Source organism: Triticum dicoccoides, chromosome 5A, assembly GCF_002162155.2.
Source record: "Triticum dicoccoides isolate Atlit2015 ecotype Zavitan chromosome 5A, WEW_v2.0, whole genome shotgun sequence".
Classification (NCBI taxonomy): domain Eukaryota; kingdom Viridiplantae; phylum Streptophyta; class Magnoliopsida; order Poales; family Poaceae; genus Triticum; species Triticum dicoccoides.
Genome location: NC_041388.1, coordinates 440,553,729 through 440,572,362, shown reverse-complemented (window position 1 = coordinate 440,572,362; position 18,634 = coordinate 440,553,729). Strand labels below are relative to the sequence as shown.

General features: G+C 48.4%; 1 protein-coding gene across 1 annotated transcript; it reads left to right on the top strand.

Moving 5' to 3' along the window:
* The first annotated feature begins 7,968 nt into the window (after nt 1-7,968).
* Nucleotides 7,969-12,817, top strand: LOC119302179 (ubiquitin carboxyl-terminal hydrolase 1-like). The gene is made up of 3 exons (XM_037579214.1): nt 7,969-8,218; nt 8,359-11,203; nt 12,060-12,817. Exons 2-3 carry the CDS (start codon nt 8,364-8,366, stop codon nt 12,298-12,300), a joined length of 3,081 nt encoding a protein of 1,026 aa, XP_037435111.1. The 5' UTR covers nt 7,969-8,218; nt 8,359-8,363; the 3' UTR covers nt 12,301-12,817.
* The last annotated feature ends 5,817 nt before the right edge of the window (nt 12,818-18,634 follow it).

Below are 18,634 nucleotides of genomic sequence, written 5' to 3'. Positions count from 1 at the left end.
AGACCCTACGGGTTCAGGAGTCATGCAGACATGGCCGAGACAACTCTCCGGTCAATAACCAACAGCGGGATCTGGATACCCATGTTAACTCCCACATGCTCCACGATGATCTCATCGGATGAACCACGATGTCAAGGACTTAATCATCCTGTATAAAATTCCCTTTGTCTAGCGGTGCGATACTTGCCCGAGATTCGATCGTCGGTATCCCAATACCTTGTTCAATCTCATTACCGGCAAGTCTCTTTACTCGTTCCGTAACACATCATCTCGTGATCAACTCCTTGGTCACATTGTGCACATTATGATGATGTCCTACCAAGTGGGCTCAGAGATACCTCTCCGTTTACATGGAGTGACAAATCCCAGTCTCGATTCGTGCCAACCCAACAGACACTTTCGGAGATACCTGTAGTGTACCTTTATAGCCACCCAGTTACGTTGTGACGTTTGGCACACCCAAAGCACTCCTACGGTATCCGGGAGTTGCACAATCTCATGGTCTAAGGAAATGATACTTGACATTAGAAAAGCTTTAGCAAACGAACTACACGATCTTGTGCTAGGCTTAGGATTGGGTCTTGTCCATCACATCATTCTCCTAATGATGTGATCCCATTATCAACGACATCCAATGTCCATGGTCAGGAAATCGTAACCATCCATTGATCAATGAGCTAGTCAACTAGAGGCTTACTAGGGACATGGTGTTGTCTATGTATCCACACATGTATCTGAGTTTTCTATCAATACAATTCTAGCATGGATAATAAATGATTATCATGAACAATGAAATATAATAATAATAACTAATTTATTATTGCCTCTAGGGCATATTTCCAACATCGTGCTCCTGCCTCCCGTGGCCGGCTGCGATGAGGCGAAGGCCTCACCGCCCCTACTACTCCCACCGCTGGCCAGGCCATCCCTCTACTCACCCACACCCCCTGTTATTCTGCGGCAACGGTAGCCTCACACCGCAGCCGAACCAGGGAACCCTCGTACTCCTCTCCGCGCGGGCTTCCGCTGCTGCGTCTTCCCCGGCTCCGCATTGTCCCCTTCCTAGGCCTCGCCGTCGTCCAGACCACCGCCCTGGTGCTCTCGGCGCGGCATGGTCAACAATCGACTTTCATCGGAAGAGTACTGTATGTGGAGAGGCTGACAGCTGGGTCCAGGCGGCCGCAAGGAAGTGCCTCCTTATTACGTGCAAAATAATTATTCCTCCACCTTACAGTAGGGACCCACCGGACGGGCCACCTTATTTCGCGAAAAAAACATTTCCCCCTGACTGCACGGATCCACCGGACGGGCCAGCGTATTTCGCGAAAAAAACATTCCCCCCGCTGTGAGCTCGGACCCACCGGAAGTGCCTCCTTATTACGCACAAAAAAATGAATACTTCCCCTGCTAGCCGGGACCCACCATGGTGGGAGGCTGACTTGTGGGCCTACTAAGTTGACTGGGACGGGGGCCTTTGTCAACTTTAGTCAATATGAACGATTCTAGCTCCACTGACCGTATGATGTCCATCCAACGGCCGTAGTGCTTCTTCAATCTCTGGTCTTCTTGCTCCAGCCGCCCAAAGCAGCGCCGGTCGTGCCGCATGCTCCTGCCTCCCGTGGCCGGCTGTGCTGCCGTGGAGGCCTCACCGCCCCCTACTATTCCCACCGCTGGCCAGGCCCTGCGGCGACGGCAGCCTCACACCGCAGCCGAACCAGTGAACCCTCGTACTCCTCTCCGCGCGCGCGGGGGCTTCCACTACCGCGTCTTCCTCGGCTCCCCGTCGTCCCCTTACTAGGCCTCGCCGTCCTCCACCGCCCTGGTGCTCTTGGCGCGGGGTGGTCAACGTGGTCAAGGAACGACTTCCATCAGACGTGGACTGTACGTGGAGAGGCTGACAGTTGGGTCCACGGCGGCAGCAAGGAAGTGCCTCCTTATTACGAGGAAAATAATGATTCCTCCACCTGACAGCAGGGACCCACCGGACGGGCCACCATATTTCATGAAAAAAGCATTTCCCCCCTGACTGCTGGGACCCACCAGCTACACCTTCGCACGCAAGGAAGTGCGTCCGGGCAAAAACGGGACTCCACGGGCACCCCTCCACCGTCTACTGTTCATCCTGCCCTCCACCACACCACGGGGTCCTGTTCATCCAGAGGCAACGCCACCGCTCATTGTTCATCCACCTCACCCCACCCCCCCGCAATGCTTGCTGTTCATCCCATCGATCGGCTTCAGTTAGCAGCAGTAGCCAAGGAATCGCTCGATCGGGTTCAGTTAACAACCATCGATCGATTGCTCGAGTTCAGTAACACGTAGCCTGCAGTGCAATCGCTCGGGTTCAGTTAGAGCCCAACGCCTCGCTCGGGTTTAGTTAGAGCCAACGCCTCGCACACACGCGCGTACATGTACGAGAGAAACGCGCATCGCTCGGCCCCCGACCTCCCACCGTAACCGGGAACTCCCCGAAATTTTCCTCCCCCTCGCTTCTACCACGATTTTTTTCATCATGGACGGCCCAAAGAATGTCATGCAGCTGCGTCTCCGGCCCTCCCAGGACGAAAAGCCCATTTTCTATCATGATTTTTTGTCATAGAAGTAGGAGCCCACCACATCTATGATGATACCGGGTTTTGTCACAATTATCGTCATAGAAGTGTCATATGTATGACAGAAAAAAAATTTCGTTCGGCCCAAAATGTCACGGATGTGTCTTTTTTTGTAGTGATGTTTTATTTTGGTGCTATCCTATGGTGCCCTCCGTGTCGCGCAAGCGTGAGGGATTCCCGCTGTAGGGTGTTGCAATATGTTTATGATTCGCTTATAGTGGGCTGCGTGAGTGAGAAACACAAACCCGAGTAAGGGGGTTGTTGCGTATGGGATAAAGAGGACTTGATGCTTTAATGCTATGGTTGGGTTTTACCTTAATGATCTTTAATAGTTGCGGATGCTTGCTAGAGTTCCAATCATAAGTGCATATGATCCCAGAAGAGAAAGTATGTTAGCTTATGCCTCTCCCTCATATGAAATTGCCATGATGACTATCGGTCTTGTTAACAATTGCCTAGGACAATTCTGCACACCGATCCACCATTATTCCACACTCGCTATTTATAGTATTTAGTACTCCCTCCGTTCCTTTATGTAAGGTGTATTATTTTTGACACGGTGACCAAGGCACATAATTATAGACATGTTAGGACGAAATTACCCTTGGCAAATTTATTTGTTAGTGGCAAGTAAATCAGTTAGTCGAGAAAAGTATGAGATATATGCAATCGAAAGAGAGATAGTTTCCTTGTTTTGCTACAAGGAGAGATACAGACAATCACAAGAGAGATTCTTTCCCTTTTTCTGGAGGGCTAACAAGGGAATTATGTGGAATTGGAAGAAATACACCTTACATTCTGGAATTTTATCAAAAAACAAATACACCTTATATAAAGGAACGGAGGGAGTAATATATTCTAACTTTATGATAATAGCACCTATTTTCATATTTTAGCTCTCCGATCTCATACAAAGTTATCCACTTCATACCCACAACGTAGTTTTATTTCTCGCTTCTAGTTGGAAGCAAACGTTCAGTGTACGTAGAGTCATATCAGTGGCAGATAGGGCTTGAGAGAATATTGATCTTACCTTTAGCTCCTTGTGGGTTTGACGCTCCATACTTATCACTTCCACCTTTGGAAATTTCTACGATGATTCCCTGCACTTGGGGATTATGGGGTTTATATCATATTGCTTGAGTTTATCCCTCTACATCATGTCATCTTGCCTAATGCGTTACTCTGTTCTTATGAACTTAATACTCTAGATGCATGCTGGATAGCGGTCAATGTGTGGAGTAATATTAGTAGATGCAGAATCATTTCGGTCTACTTAACACGGATGTGATGCCTATGTTCATGATCATGCCTAGATATCATCATAACTATGCGCTTTTCTATCAATTGGTCGACAGTAATTTGTTCACCCATCGTAATATATGCTATCTTGAGAGAAGCCACTAGTGAAACCTATGGGCCCCGGGTCTATTTTACATCTTATAAGTTTCCGATCTACAATTCTAGTTTACTATTTATTTTGCAATCTTTACTTTTCAATCTATGCAACAAAAATACCAAAAATATTTATCTTATTATCTCTATCAGATCTCACTTTCATAAGTGACCGTGCAGGGATTGACAACCCCTTTATCATGTTGGTTGCGAGGTTCTTGTTTGTTTGTGCAGGTACTAGGTGACTTGCGTGTAGCCTCCTACTGGATTGATAGCTTGGTTCTCACAAACTGAGGGAAATACTTACGCTACTTTGCTGCATCACCCTTTCCTCTTTAAGGGAAAACCAACGCATGCTCAAGAGGTAGCAGATCACCAGGCGGATGAGGATATCCTTAACAGAAAACCCAAAAGAGACAAATTCCACAGAAACAGGGTTGTCGCGGGTGAGGCGATGAACAGAGAGGAGATTGGTAATGATCGAAGGAGAAAGCAAAACATTGTGAAGCTCTAAGGACGAGTTGTTGGCGATAAGCGTGCCGCGCCTGGTGTGAGTGATCAGCAGGTGGCCGCCATTGCCGACGATAATGTCACGAGGAGAAAAGGAAGGGCGAAGGGAATGGAGAGTACCAGGGTTGGAGGTCATGTGCGAGTACGCCCTGGAGTCCATGTACTAGTCCGAGGTGCTGGAAGGTGGCGACTGCGAGGTGTGCGCGCCTGGAGTGCCGTCTGTAGACCACCCATGTCCCATGGTTGGGATGGCGGGGCGCCGCGCTAGAACTGGCGCCCGGCGAGCCATAGGTGAAGTCGGGGAGGATGGAAGGATAAGTGTCGTACCCGTAGGGCGACGGCGGCAGGGGCGCTGTGCTGGAGTTGGCGCTGGGCGAGTCATATGTGAAGAACACCTGCTGTTGTGGGACGCCAGATCGTGGACCAAGGATGCCGGTGGTACGTCTCCAATGTATCTATAATTTTTTATTGTTCCATGCTGTTATATTATCAATCTTGGATGTTTTATAATCATTTTATAGCCATTTTATATCATCTTTTGGTACTAACCTAGTGACATAGTGCCAAGTGTTAGTTGCTATTTTTTGCATGTTTTTTACATCACAGATAATCAATACCAAACGGAGTCCAAACGCAGCGAAACTTTTTATGGATTTTTGGACCAGAATACAACCAATGGACCGAAGAAGCACCTGGGGGCTGCTCCGAGGGGAGCACAACCCACCAGGGCGTGCCTGGAGGCCCAGGCGCGCCCTGGTGGGTTTTGCCCACATCGGGTGCCCCCCGGATCGCCTCTTTACTCTATAAATACCCCAATATTCCATAAACCTTAGGGGAGTCGACGAAAATCAATTCCAGCCGCCGCAGAGTCCAGGACCACGAGATCCAATCTAGACACCATCACGGAGGGGTTCACCACTTCCATTGGTGCCACCCCGATGATGCGTGAGTAGTTCTTTGTAGACCTTCGAATCCGTAGTTAGTAGCTAGATGGCTTCCTCTCTCTCGTTTGATTCTCAATAGAATGGTCTCTTGGAGATCCATATGATGTAACTCTTTTGCGATGTGTTTGTTGGGATCTGATGAACTTTGAGTTTATGATCAGATCTATCTCTTTTTATCCATGAAAATTATTTGAGTTTCTTTGATCTCTTATATGCATGATTGCTTATAGCCTCGTATTTCTTCTCCGATATTTGGGTTTTGTTTGGCCAACTTGATTTATTTATCTTGCAATGGGAAGAAGTGCTTTGTAGTGGGTTCGATCTTACGTGCTTGATCCCAGTGACAGAACGATGGGGTCTATTTCTACATAAATAGATCTTGTCTACATCATGTCATCGTTTTTATTGCATTACTCCATTTCTTCATGAACTTAATACACTAGATGCATGCTGGATAGCGGTCGATGTGTGGAGTGATAGTAATAGATGTAGGCAGGAGTCGGTCTACTAATCTTGAACATGATGCATATATAATGATCATTGCCTGGATATCATCATGATTATTTGAAGTTCTATCAATTGCCCAACAATAATTCGTTTACCCATCATTTGCTATTTTTCTCGAGAGAAGCCACTAGTGAAACCTACGGCCCCCGGATCTCTTTCTCATATTATTTGCCTTTGCGATCTATTTTATTTGCCTTTTATTTTCAGATCTATTAAACCAAAAATACCTTGATGCAATTTCTTCTTATTTATTTTATTTGGCGTTCGATCTATCAATCTACTACAATTTATTCACGCCTGTTTGCCAATTTTTGGCGCCGTTACCCGAAAGAGATTGACAACCCATTTAATACGACGGGTTGCGAGTATTTGTTATTTGTGTGCAGGGGCCGTTTACATGTTGTTGCTTGGTTCTCCCACTGGTTTGATAACCTTGGTTTCATCACTAAGGGAAATACCTAACATCGCTATGCTGCATCATCCCTTTCTCTTTGGGGAAATACCGGCGTAGCTTCAAGCCGCATCAGCCGACGCTGGGTGCGCGCCACGACATGGGCCAGGCTTGCACCATGCCGATCCAGGAGTTGGTGCCTGGAGCCTGGCTTGGTAGGGTAGCCGAACGCGGAGGAGGCAGTGCTGGAGACTAAGATGAAGACATGTGCCCCCCTCGTTGCCGCTTCCTCGGCGATGGTTGGGACCACGCCCACGCCCCGCATTCCTGTCGGAGGGAGCAGGTGGAGCTGCAGGGGCGGCCGGTGGACGTGCGGCGATGAGCGCGTGACCAGACTACAGGCGAGTAGCCTGCTCCGCATGGTGCTCTTCCAGCAGGAGGAAGGAGCGTGCCTGTAGAAGGGTGGGCAGTGTATTACGCACGGTGAGATGCGGGATTGCACCATGATACTGACGCTTGAGGCCGCGTAGCATGTGGAACAACTGCCGCACGTCGCCGACCGGCTGCCCGAGGTCGCGAAGCTGGTCGGTGAAGGACTCCACGCCCGTGAAGTACTGCATCACCGTCAGGTCACCCTGGACCACGGCGTGGTACTCCGCGTCGATGTACACGACGCGGGAGAGCTGATTGTCGCAGGGGATCTCCTCGATGGCGGCCCAGAGGACGCCAGTAGTGTCGTCTGATCGTGGCATAGATCCAATGCACGACGTAGTGGTCGACCATGACCCATTCGGGGAGCGACGTGACAGCCGGGGCGACGAGGTGGTCGTGGACACCGAACATGCCCACGATGGTGAAGAAGAAGTGACGGCACCGCGCGTAGTTGCCGGCGTGCAGGTCCAGGGTGATGGAGACGTGGTGACGGATGTCGATCATCTACAGGACGGACGAGGGGAACACGTCAGGAGCGGGCGATGGCGCTGGGGTGGCCGGGGGCGCAGGAGGGGCGCTCACCGAGGCAGCATGGAGGACGCCGCCCGGTGCTGGTGCATCATCATCAGAGGAGTGGGGGAGGGGGGAGGCTAGAGGATTAGTGTCCATGGCAGTGGAAGAAGGGTGGGTGGGCTCGAAAGAATTGGTTTCCTCTGTACCATATAAAAGTGTGCTCTAGCCAATGCAATCAAAAAATCAATACGATAAAAAAGACTAGACAACACATTTATACATTAACATTATATATCATATCTAAAACAACACTATATATCATATGTATTTTTTAGTTCATATATTATTAACTTGAATATTCATATTGGATACAATCAAATCTACTCCTATATTGCAACTGATTCCGCATTCGTGTATCGTCTAATGAATTACTCACATTAATGTCAAAAACGCTCTTATATTATACTTTCTCCGTTAAGAATTACTCGTCACAGAAATGAATATATCTAGATGTATTTTAATTCTTATTCATTTCTGTGACGAGTAATTTGGAACGGAGGCATAAAATGGAGGGGTAAGCCTTTAAGTCTTTTCGTAGCCGAAAAGATTACGACAGATTGTTCATACCCCGACTCGTATTCAGAGTTCCGTGGCGTATCGGCACACCTTCCTTTTCCTCTCCGTGCCCCCAATCCCACCCAGTGCGGCGCCGGCCCTGAAGCATCTCCCTGCCCTAGCCACAGCTGCCGCCGCGCCGGCGTAGCTTAGCTCCACTGCCGACGAAGCCTCCGCCCCCGAGCAGCGCGCCCCCGCCTCTCCCGCGCGTCGCCGCCGCCGCCGCTTCCCGTCCCGCCTCGCCGCGTCCCTGCTGCCCCAACTCCGTCCCCGATTTCGAGCATTGGTTGATTCCTGAGGTATGACCATCCCGTCCTCCACCGGTTAGTTGTTAAACCCCGCCGAACTCCAGAAATTTCCCCATCTGGATCCGCCCACGGCGGCCGTGTAGCTGTCGGCTGGTATCTTCCTTGGGCTTGATTGGATCCGTGTGTTTCAGGAGAGATGGGGAAGAAGGTGAAGGCCAAGGCGAAGAAGGCGCAGCAGCGGGAGCCGCTGGCCGATGCTGGATCCGGCGACGAGGCCTCGCAGGACGTCGAGGAAGCGGCTGTCTCGGCCGGCGATTGGGAGCAGTGCGGCCACTACAGCCGTGACAGTCGCCACTTGGACAAGGTCCTACGGGAGATCGTGTCTGCCAAGCATCTCGCGTCGTGTGAGCACTGCCGGGAGGAGGCCCCCCAGAAGAAAGGCGGCGGGGGTGGCAAGGAGAAAGGCGGTAAGCAGCAGAAGAAGAAAGGCGCTGCTGCCAAGACGCAGGCCAAGGCGGAGAAGAATGATGATTTGTGGGTCTGCTTGGACTGCGGCCGGCACTTCTGCGGCGGCGCCGTGTCAGATACCAAGCCATACGGCCATGCCAGAAGGCATGCCAAGCAGGACCGGCACTGGTGGGCTGCACGCTATGATAAACAAACCATCGCTTATTGCTTGTCATGCGAAAATGAGGTGTCCATCGAGCTGCCTGTAGTGGAGACAGTTGTAGCAGCGCCAGCCGTTGAGAAGGTGGTTCTTGGTGCGGTGGAGAGCAATGCATTGGTTTTGGCTAATAGCCATGGTAATGTGATTAAAGGGCTGCCGAATCTTGGAAATACATGTTTCTTCAATGCAGTGCTGCAGAGCCTCCTAGCGCTTGATAAGTTTCGCAGCAAGATGCTAGGACCAGATGTTCCAATAGGAGCCATTGCTATGTCACTGAAGAAGTTGTTTGTGGAAACGAGTGCTTCAAATGATGCAGGAGGTGCACTGAGCCCAAAGAGCCTCTTCTCAAGTATTTGCTCGAAATACCCTCAGTTCAAAGGCTACCAGATGCAGGACAGTCATGAATTGCTCCGCTGTTTTCTTGATGGTTTAGGCACGGAGGAAACTGAAGCGCGGAAGGCAGCGGAGGATGCTTCCAGTGCTGCTGGGGTTCCTACAATTGTTGACTCCATCTTTGGGGGTCAGCTGTCTAGTACTGTCTCCAGCACAGAATGCACACACGGATCTGTTAAGCACGACCAATTCCTTGATCTCTCGCTACCAGTTCCATCAAGGAAACCTCCAGCCAAGAGTGTTTCATCACCACCAGCAAAGAGGACCAAGCAGTCTATACGAGATAGGAACAAAAATCGCAGATATGGAAAGGTTCCTACCCGAGTGTCTCCTGCAATAGCGGAGAGCAGCAAAGAACAAGTACAAACAATTGCTGAAGGCAATGATTCCCAGATTCCAGGTTCAGAGTTAGGACAGGTTGTCAGTGAGAAAGAACATGAGCCCTCTGAATGCAGTGAGTCATGTGCTTCTGTTCCCAACCAAGAGCTGAAGGCCACTTCTAATGTGGAGGATGACATTTCCTGGTTAGATTATCTTGCTGATGCAGATGAAACGAAGTCTGAGATTCTTGATTCTGCATGTTCGACTGGAGCAGGACAGATCTGGAACAGCAACGATGCCATACATGGTTCATTTCACAGTGGAGATGATGCCTTGCCCAAAGAGCAGGCCTTGATTTCTGATCCCTCAGGTGAGAACATTGTTGATGATGCAACTTGTTTACAGACTGTGATCTTGCTTCCTTACAAAGAATTTGACACCACTGCTGAAGAAATATATGAAACTGCAGAAAGCTCACAGAATCCAATAGTTTTTGGTCCTCATCCAGCTGATTATCTAGCAGCAGAAAATCACACACAGCCGTTATATGGCGGAGATGGGGAACAAGATGACTGTTTTGGTATCGGTGATATGTTTGGTGAGCCTGAAATAACTTCTGATGCTAAGAAAGAAACTGGCACAACTGGAGATATTGATGTGATGGCTTGGAGTAGCAATAGTGCTGATGATGAAGTGGATGATAGTAATGCTCCCGTATCAGTTGAGGGCTGCTTGTCATTGTATACTGAGCCAGAGCTGCTAACGGAATCTTGGCATTGTGAGCATTGTTCTATCGCTGTTGCACAGCCAAACACCAATGAATTAGAAGAGGGTGAGGAGACGGCAGCTAGTGCCAATGATAGAAAGGACAGTGCGGAGATGATGGCAAGTGGTGATGAAAAACATGTTGATGATAAGGTCCCGAGCTGCAGCAAAAAAGAGGACATTGATCAGATTATGGCAACTGATGGTTGCTCTGTCAATGTAAATCCTGACATGTGCTGTAACGAAGGGGTGTGTGCAAATCCTTCTTTGGTTGATGCTGAAAACACCTCTGATGGTAATTCTCCAGACGTTGACACTACTGAGCAGCCAGACAGTAAAACATACCACCAGGAGTGTAGGGATTTGAACAGCTCAGCAGTGGAATTTACATCTTCCAGTAAGCAACCGCATGACTTTGCGCAGCATAACGATGGTCATAATGTGGATGTAGCCGCTGAAGAAACAAGTGCACCAGTGAGTTGTGGCGACAATGACTCGGCCTCTTGCAGTACTACTAGCGACAAAAAGGTTGAATCTGGTGGTGCCAATGCTGAAGAAGTTGTGACTAGTAGCCTTCCACCTGAGACGCAAAGCATCTTACCGAGCGCCAAAGATAATGAAGATGGCTTCACAAGGAATATCGGAAGGAGGAAGAGAATGAAGGTGGTTGTCAAGGCACACAAAGGACAAGATAACCAAAATAAACAGAAAGAGGATGAAACAAAGGTTTTCAGAGCTGCAATGAGAAGAATTCTTATCAGCAAGGCACCGCCTGTATTGACGATTACTTTGAACAGATTCAGCCATGACTCTCATGGTCGGTTCAGGAAACTGAAAGGGCATGTGCGCTTTAAGGAGACACTCGATATACGACCGTACATGGACCCAAGGTACTGATTTTTCTAACTCAGTTGAATTTGCCAAAATAAAATCAACCCAACAGTTTTCTGCTTGCCTGCAGCTGTAGTTCCTAGTAGCCACAAGGGGGCACCACTGTCTGTCCATGGCTTGCTAAAGTAGCAATTGCATGTAGGATTTTGCCACAATGATATGACTAGATAAAATTTGACACTATTCCTTTCCCCACTTGTTTACTTTGGTGGATCTTTCTTTAATAATGATAGAACAGAATGCTCTTATTTTAATCATAGATATGTTTCTTGTCAACATAGAGAACTGAAAAGATAAATAATTAAATATTATATGATGACGATTCATTGGCTGTAAAACCCTAGAACATTCTCCGCAGATATTTTTTCTACACATTGTTTACAATCTTATTCTCTGATTCAAGTCTGCCATGTCCATATCCTGAAAGAAAGCAGAATGCATGAAATCTTTTCATAATCAATGTGAATCTGGAGGTTACATATATGATTTAGATTCGAAGGCATATACGGTAAGCTGTATTGACTGCTCACCAGTTTGTGTCTACACTAAGGGACTCAAACTGGGTTTTAGTATTGTCATTTTTCAGCATATATACAACAAATATTGTTCTAGTTGATCTAATTTGTTATTCTGTTTACACACTTGTACAAGTGTAGGTGCCTACATGTGTAGCTCTCAAGTTTAGTATGCTTATATGTGTTATCTCAAGTTTAGAACCCAAGTGACATGCCCGCATAAGTTTAGGGACCTATTGTGCACCATTCGTATCTGTGATTTATGGGCAGAGAGAGTCATTTACGGACTTTAAAATTGGATTGTATGCTTTGGAAATTAACTGTTTTCCTTAATACGCAGATCCAAGGATAATGACATCACCACTTATCGGCTGGTAGCTGTTGTCGAGCACATGGGAAGCATGACAGGGGGGCATTATGTTGCATATGTAAGATCTGGCAAGATAGGGGGTCGGCAGCAGCAGAGCCGCTCCTCCAAGTCTTGGTTTTACGCGAGCGATTCACACGTCAGAGAAACCTCTCTGGAGGAGGTTCTCAACTGCGAGGCTTACATCCTTTTCTACGAGAGGGTGGCCGAGTAAGACAATATGTATCTGGTGACCTACTCATGGATCAGTGAGTAGTTAGGGACAAGATGAATGTGGAGCAAGAGGTGACAAACAACATTTTTTGGGGATACTGCTATGACTCAGTCTCAGGTGGAGAGTTCTTTTTTGCAAGTGGGCTTGGACAGCCAATCTGTTCATGCTGCTTACAGTGAGTCATTCTTTGGGTTTTCCTTTTCTGGAGAACATAGGTGGAGGGGTGGAAATTGTCTGAAATCGGCAAATGGTTCGTTCAGATCTCTACAAGGTCATCGTTGAGCGTCCTCGGTTGTATTGGTTTAGAGTCAGTCAGTCGGTCATAGACAGCCCGGTACATGTTTTTGATATATGTGGAGTGCGCCCCTAAATTTTGCGTGATGGGGGCGTATATATACTATATATTGTAACATGTAGCTCCATCTTGAGGTAGAAATGACATGTTATTTCTTACCATGTAGTATTACATTGTACCATGCCACGAAAATCAAGCTTGTAAGTTCCAAGAAATTCTGGATTTATTTTGTGATTCTTCACAAGACATGTATGTCTAGAATCCCTAAAAACTCCAAATTTGAATTCGAAATATTCTTGGAAGAAACCAAAATGGTAAATCCAAATTTGTATTTGGAGTTTTTAGGGATTGTAGGCCACGTCTTGTGAACATTCATGAAAAAAAATCCGTTTTTTTGAAACATTTAAATTAGAGTTTTTGAAACATGGTATTATGTAATGGCTGGTATCATGTTATATCTTCCCTGTTGCCTGGGATCATGGGGCTCACCAGCTTCAGCTTTACGCAGGGCACAGCGGCATGTTCCTGGGTGACGTTTTGCCCGCCGAGAAGCTGAGGACGACGCCAGTCCTGGAGCTGCGCAGAGCAATCTAGAGGTGAACAGGAATGGCGCGCCGGTGCTGCCGTCTCCAAGGTCGGCGACTGGCGCAACCAGATGACGCCCGCCGTGGCGGCGAGGCTCCCTGCGGGGCATGGGGTTTTTGTTTGCTGTAGCCGGCTCGCGGCCGGAAGGTGGTGTGCCGACCATCCTTCAGCTTTATCAACAACAATCAAAATATACTAATTTTACATCAACGTCTACGAGCAGCATCTGCATATATACAAATTTTGCATCCGATTTTGCTCCAAATGCCATAAGTAGCAAGTAATAAGTAGGGGAACCACAAGGCTTCTGGTAGGAGCTAGGGATCTGCCGGTTCTAGGGCAAAGATTGTAGGGGAGGCGGCGGCCGGCGGCTGGGCGCTGTCCTTGCGTGGTGGAGAAGAGGCGGCGGCGGCGCAAGAGGCGGCTAGGGTTAGGTCTTCCGGCTTCCTAAGGGACGGCTTCCTAAGGGAAGCCGAGCAAATACTAATTACTTTTTACTTGATTAGATTGATACATCTTCTCTCTTTATATAGAGAGGTTTACTTGACTTCTAAGCAAACGACCCTAATAACGATAAGATAACTGTGCTAAGTCCCCAATAACGATAAGATAACTTGGGCCACAGCCCATTGGGCTAAGCCCCTAATATGCCGGTCATAACACTTCTCACCGCCTGCACAAACAGCTCGTCCTCGAGCTGTAAGGCGGGGAAGCGCTTGCTGAACTTCTCGAGGTGATCAACCAGCGTCAAACACCTCCGCGACAGCTAGGGCGACAAGGCCGCCGAGCCCGGCGGCGACGGTGTCCTTCGCAATGTAGTCTGCAGCCTCCAGGTAGAAGAGTCGGGGGCAGACGTGACCGGGCATGTAGGTCTCATCGCAGTTGAAGCACAACCCTTGGCGGCGACGCTCGAGTAGCTCGGCCGAGGTGAGCCGGCGGAACGGGTGCGCCGCGGTCGCGGCAAGGGGTGCCGCGGAAGCCTGAGCAGGCCAACCCTGGGTGGGAACATCCGGCCAGGGTGGCGGCCCAGCGGCCCGGGATGGTGATGCCTGCTAGATGCTACCGCACGACGCTCGAACGCACGGGCGTAGTACATGGCCGTCTGGAGGTCCTGGGGTCCCTGCAGCTCGACGTCCACGCGAATATGATCTGGCAGACCTTCGACGAAGAGTTCAGCCCGCTGGTGAGCCATCACGCTGGACGTGTGGCATGCCAGGGCCTGAAAGCGGCCGGTGTAGTCCTGCACTGTAGAGGTGAAGGGAAGGCGGCCCAACTCCACCAGCCGGCTCCCACGTATCGGTAGTCCGAATCGAAGGAGGCAGAACTCGCGAAAATGCTCCCATGGGGGCATGCTGCCCTCGTCCTGCTCGAGGGCGTAGTACCACGTCCGTGCGGCGGCGGAGGTGATAAGAGGCGAGCCAGGTGCGGTCCGACGCGAGCGTCCATTGCCCGCGGAAGAACTGCTCGCACTGGTTGAGCTAGTTGAGGGGGTCCTCGGCGCCGTCGTAGGTGGCGAAGGCGAGCTTGGCGAAGCGCGGCGGTGTCTGAGCATGACCGTCGTGAGTGTACGGCTCGACGGTATGGAGCAGCGAAGAGTATGGCGTTGGTCCGGTGTGCACATGTGGTCTGTAGGAAAGTGGTGGCCCGTCGAAGCCAGCATGGAAACCCGCGGAGTCGGAGGGCCCGTCGTATGGCAGGGAGGGCGTCGGCTGGTCCGCGGCCATGATGTGGACTGGCGCCGGTGACGTCCCGGCCAACCAGACTGGAAGTTGGGACGGCGAGGGCGGGAACCACACTTGCTGAATCGGCACGCCCGCCGGCGCGGTTGTAGTCAGCCCGGTGCTGGACGACGGAGGCGCCGACAGCGGCTGAAGGAAATATGCCCTAGAGGCAATAATAAAGTTATTATTTATTTCCTTATATCATGATAAATGTTTCTTATTCATCCTAGAATTGTATTAACCGGAAACTTAGTATATGTGTGAATACATAGACAAACAAAGTGTCACTAGTATGCCTCTACTTGACTAGCTCGTTAATCAAAGATGGTTATGTTTCCTAACCATGGACATGAGTTGTCATTTGATAAATGGGATCACATCATTAGGAGAATGATGTGATTGACTTGACCCATTCCGTTAGCTTAGCACTTGATCGTTTTAGTTTACTGCTATTGCTTTCTTCATGACTTATACATGTTCCTATGACTATGAGATTATGCAACTCCCGATTACCGAAGGAACACTTTGTGTGCTACCAAACGTCACAACGTAACTGGATGATTATAAAGGTGCTCTACAGGTGTCTCCGATGGTACTTGTTGAGTTGGCATAGATCGAGATTAGGATTTGTCACTCTGATTGTCGGAGAGGTATCTCCGGGCCCTCTCGGTAATGCACATCACTATAAGCCTTGCAAGCAATGCAACTAATGAGTTAGTTGCGGGATAGTGCATTACGGAACGAGTAAAGAGACTTGCCGGTAACGAGGTTGAACTAGGTATCGAGATACTGACGATCGAATCTCGGCAAGTAACATACCGATGACAAAGGGAACAACGTATGTTGTTATGCGGTTTGATCGATAAAGATCTTCGTAGAATATGTAGGAGCCAATATGAACATCCAGGTTCCGCTATTGGTATTGACCGGAGACGTATCTCGGTCATGTCTATATAGTTCTCGAACCCGTAGGGTCCACACGCTTAACGTTCGGTGACGATCGGTATTATGAGTTTATGTGATTTGATATACCGAAGGTAGTCCGGAGTCCTGGATGATATCGGGGACATGACGAGGAGTCTTGAAATGGTCGAGACGTAAAGATCGATATATTGGACGACTATATTCGGACATCGGAAAGGTTCCGAGTGATTCGGGTATTTTTTGGAGTACCGGGGAGTTACGGGAATACGGGAAAGAAGTATTGGGCCTCATGGGCCAAGTGGTGGAAGAGAGGAGCCAGGGCGCGTGGCTCCCCTAGCCCAAACCGAATTGGTCTAGGGGGCCAGGCCCCCTTTCCTCCTTTCCTCCCTTTCCTTCCTTCTCCCTCTCCTCCTTCCTTTCCTCCTCCTAGTAGGAGTAGGAAAGGGGAGTCCTACTCCTACTAGGAGGAGGACTCCTCCTCCTGGCGCGCCCTACAGGGACTGGCCGGCCTCCCCCCTTGCTCCTTTATATACGGGGGCAGGGGGCATCCTAGAACACACAAGTTGATTGTTCCAAGCTATGTGCGGTGCCCCCCTCCACCATAATCCACCTCGATAATATCGTAGCGGTGCTTAGGCGAAGCCCTGCGTCGGTAGCAACATCATCACCATCATCACGCCGTCGTGCTGACGGAACTCTCCCACGAAGCTCTGCTGGATCGGAGTTCGTGGGACGTCATTGAGCTGAACGTGTGCTGAACTTGGAGGTGCCGTGCGTTCGATACTTGGATCGGTCGGATCGTGAAGACGTTCGACTACATCAACCGTGTTCTCATAACGCTTCCGCTTAAGGTCTACGAGGGTACGTGGACGATACTCTTCCCTCTCGTTGCTATGCATCACCATGATCTTGCGTGTGCATAGGATTTTTTTTAAAATTACTACGTTCCCCAACAGTGGCATCGAGCCAGGTTTATGCGTAGATGTTATATGCACGAGTAGAACACAAGTGAGTTGTGGGCGATACTAGTCATACTGCTTACCAGCGTGTCATACGTTGATTCGGCGGTATTGTTGGATGAAGCGGCCCGGACCGACATTACGCGTACGCTTACGCGAGACTGGTTCTACCGACGTGCTTCTCACACAGGTGGCTGGCGGGTGTCAGTTTCTTCAACTTTAGTTGAACCGACTGTGACTACGCCCGGTCCTTGTTGAAGGTTAAAACAACACTAACTTGACGAAATATCATTGTGGTTTAGATGTGTAGGTAAGAACGGTTCTTGCTCAGCCCGTAGCAGCCACGTAAAACTTGCAACAACAAAGTAGAGAACGTCTAACTTGTTTTTGCCGGGCATGTTGTGATGTGATATGGTCAAGGCATGATGCTAAATTTTATTGTATGAGATGATCATGTTTTGTAACACAGTTATCGGCAACTGGCAGGAGCCATATGGTTGTCGCTTTATTGTATGAAATTTAATCACCATGTAATTGCTTTACTTTATCACTAAGCGGTAGCGATAGTCGTGGAGGCTATAGTTGGCGTGACGACGATGATGCTTTGATGGAGATCAAGGTGTCAAGCCAGTGAAAATGGTGATCATGACGGTGCTTTGGAGATGGAGATCACAGGCACAAGATGATGATGGCCAATATCATATCACTTATATTGATTGCATGTGATGTTTATCCTTTATGCATCTTATTCTGCTTGATTGACGGTAGCATTATAAGATGATCTCTCGCTAAATTTCAAGGTACAAGTGTTCTCCCTGAGTATGCACCGTTGCCAAAGTTCGTCGTGCCGAGACACCACATGATGATCGGGTGTGATAAGCTCTACGTTCATATACAACGGGTGCAAGCCAATTTTTGCACACGCAGAAATACTTGGATTAAACTTGACGAGTCTAGCATATGCAGATATGGCCTTGGAACACTGAGACCGAAAGGTCGAGCGTGAATCATATAGTAGATATGATCAACATAGTGATGTTTACCATTGAAAACTACTCCATCTCACGTGATGATCGAACATGGTTTAGTTGATATGGATCACGTGATCACTTAGATGATTAGAGGGATGTCTATCTAAGTGGGAGTTATTAAATATGTTTAATTGAACTTTAATTTATCATGAATTTAGTCCTGATAATATTTGCATAACTATGTTGTAGATCAATAGCTCGCGAAGTAGCTCCCCATTTATTTTGATATGTTCCTAGAGAAAAACTAAGTTGAAAGATGTTAGTAGCAATGATGCGGATTGGATCCGTGATCTGAGGATTATCCTCATTGCTACACAGAAGAATTATGTCCTTGATGCAACGCTAGGTGACAGATTGATTGCAGGAGCTGATGAAGACATTATGAACGTTTGGCGAGCTCGATATGATGACTACTTGATAGTCTAGTGCATCATGCTTTACGGCTTAGAATCGGGGCTTCAAAGACGTTTTGAACACCACAGAGCATATGAGATGTTCCAAGAGTTGAAATTATTATTTCAGACTCATGCCCATGTCGAAAGGTATGAGACCTTTGACAAGCACTTTGCCTACAAGATGGAGGAGAATAGCTCACCTAGTGAGCATGTGCTTAGAATGTCTATGTACTACAATCACTTGAATCAAGTGGGAGTTAATCTTCCAGATAAGATAGTGATTGACAGAGTTCTCTAGTCACCATCACCAAGTTACTGGAACTTCGTGATGAACTATAATATGCAAGGGATAATGGAAACGATTCACAAGCTCTTCGTGATACTGAAATCGACGAAGGTAGAAATCAAAAAAAGCATCAAGTGT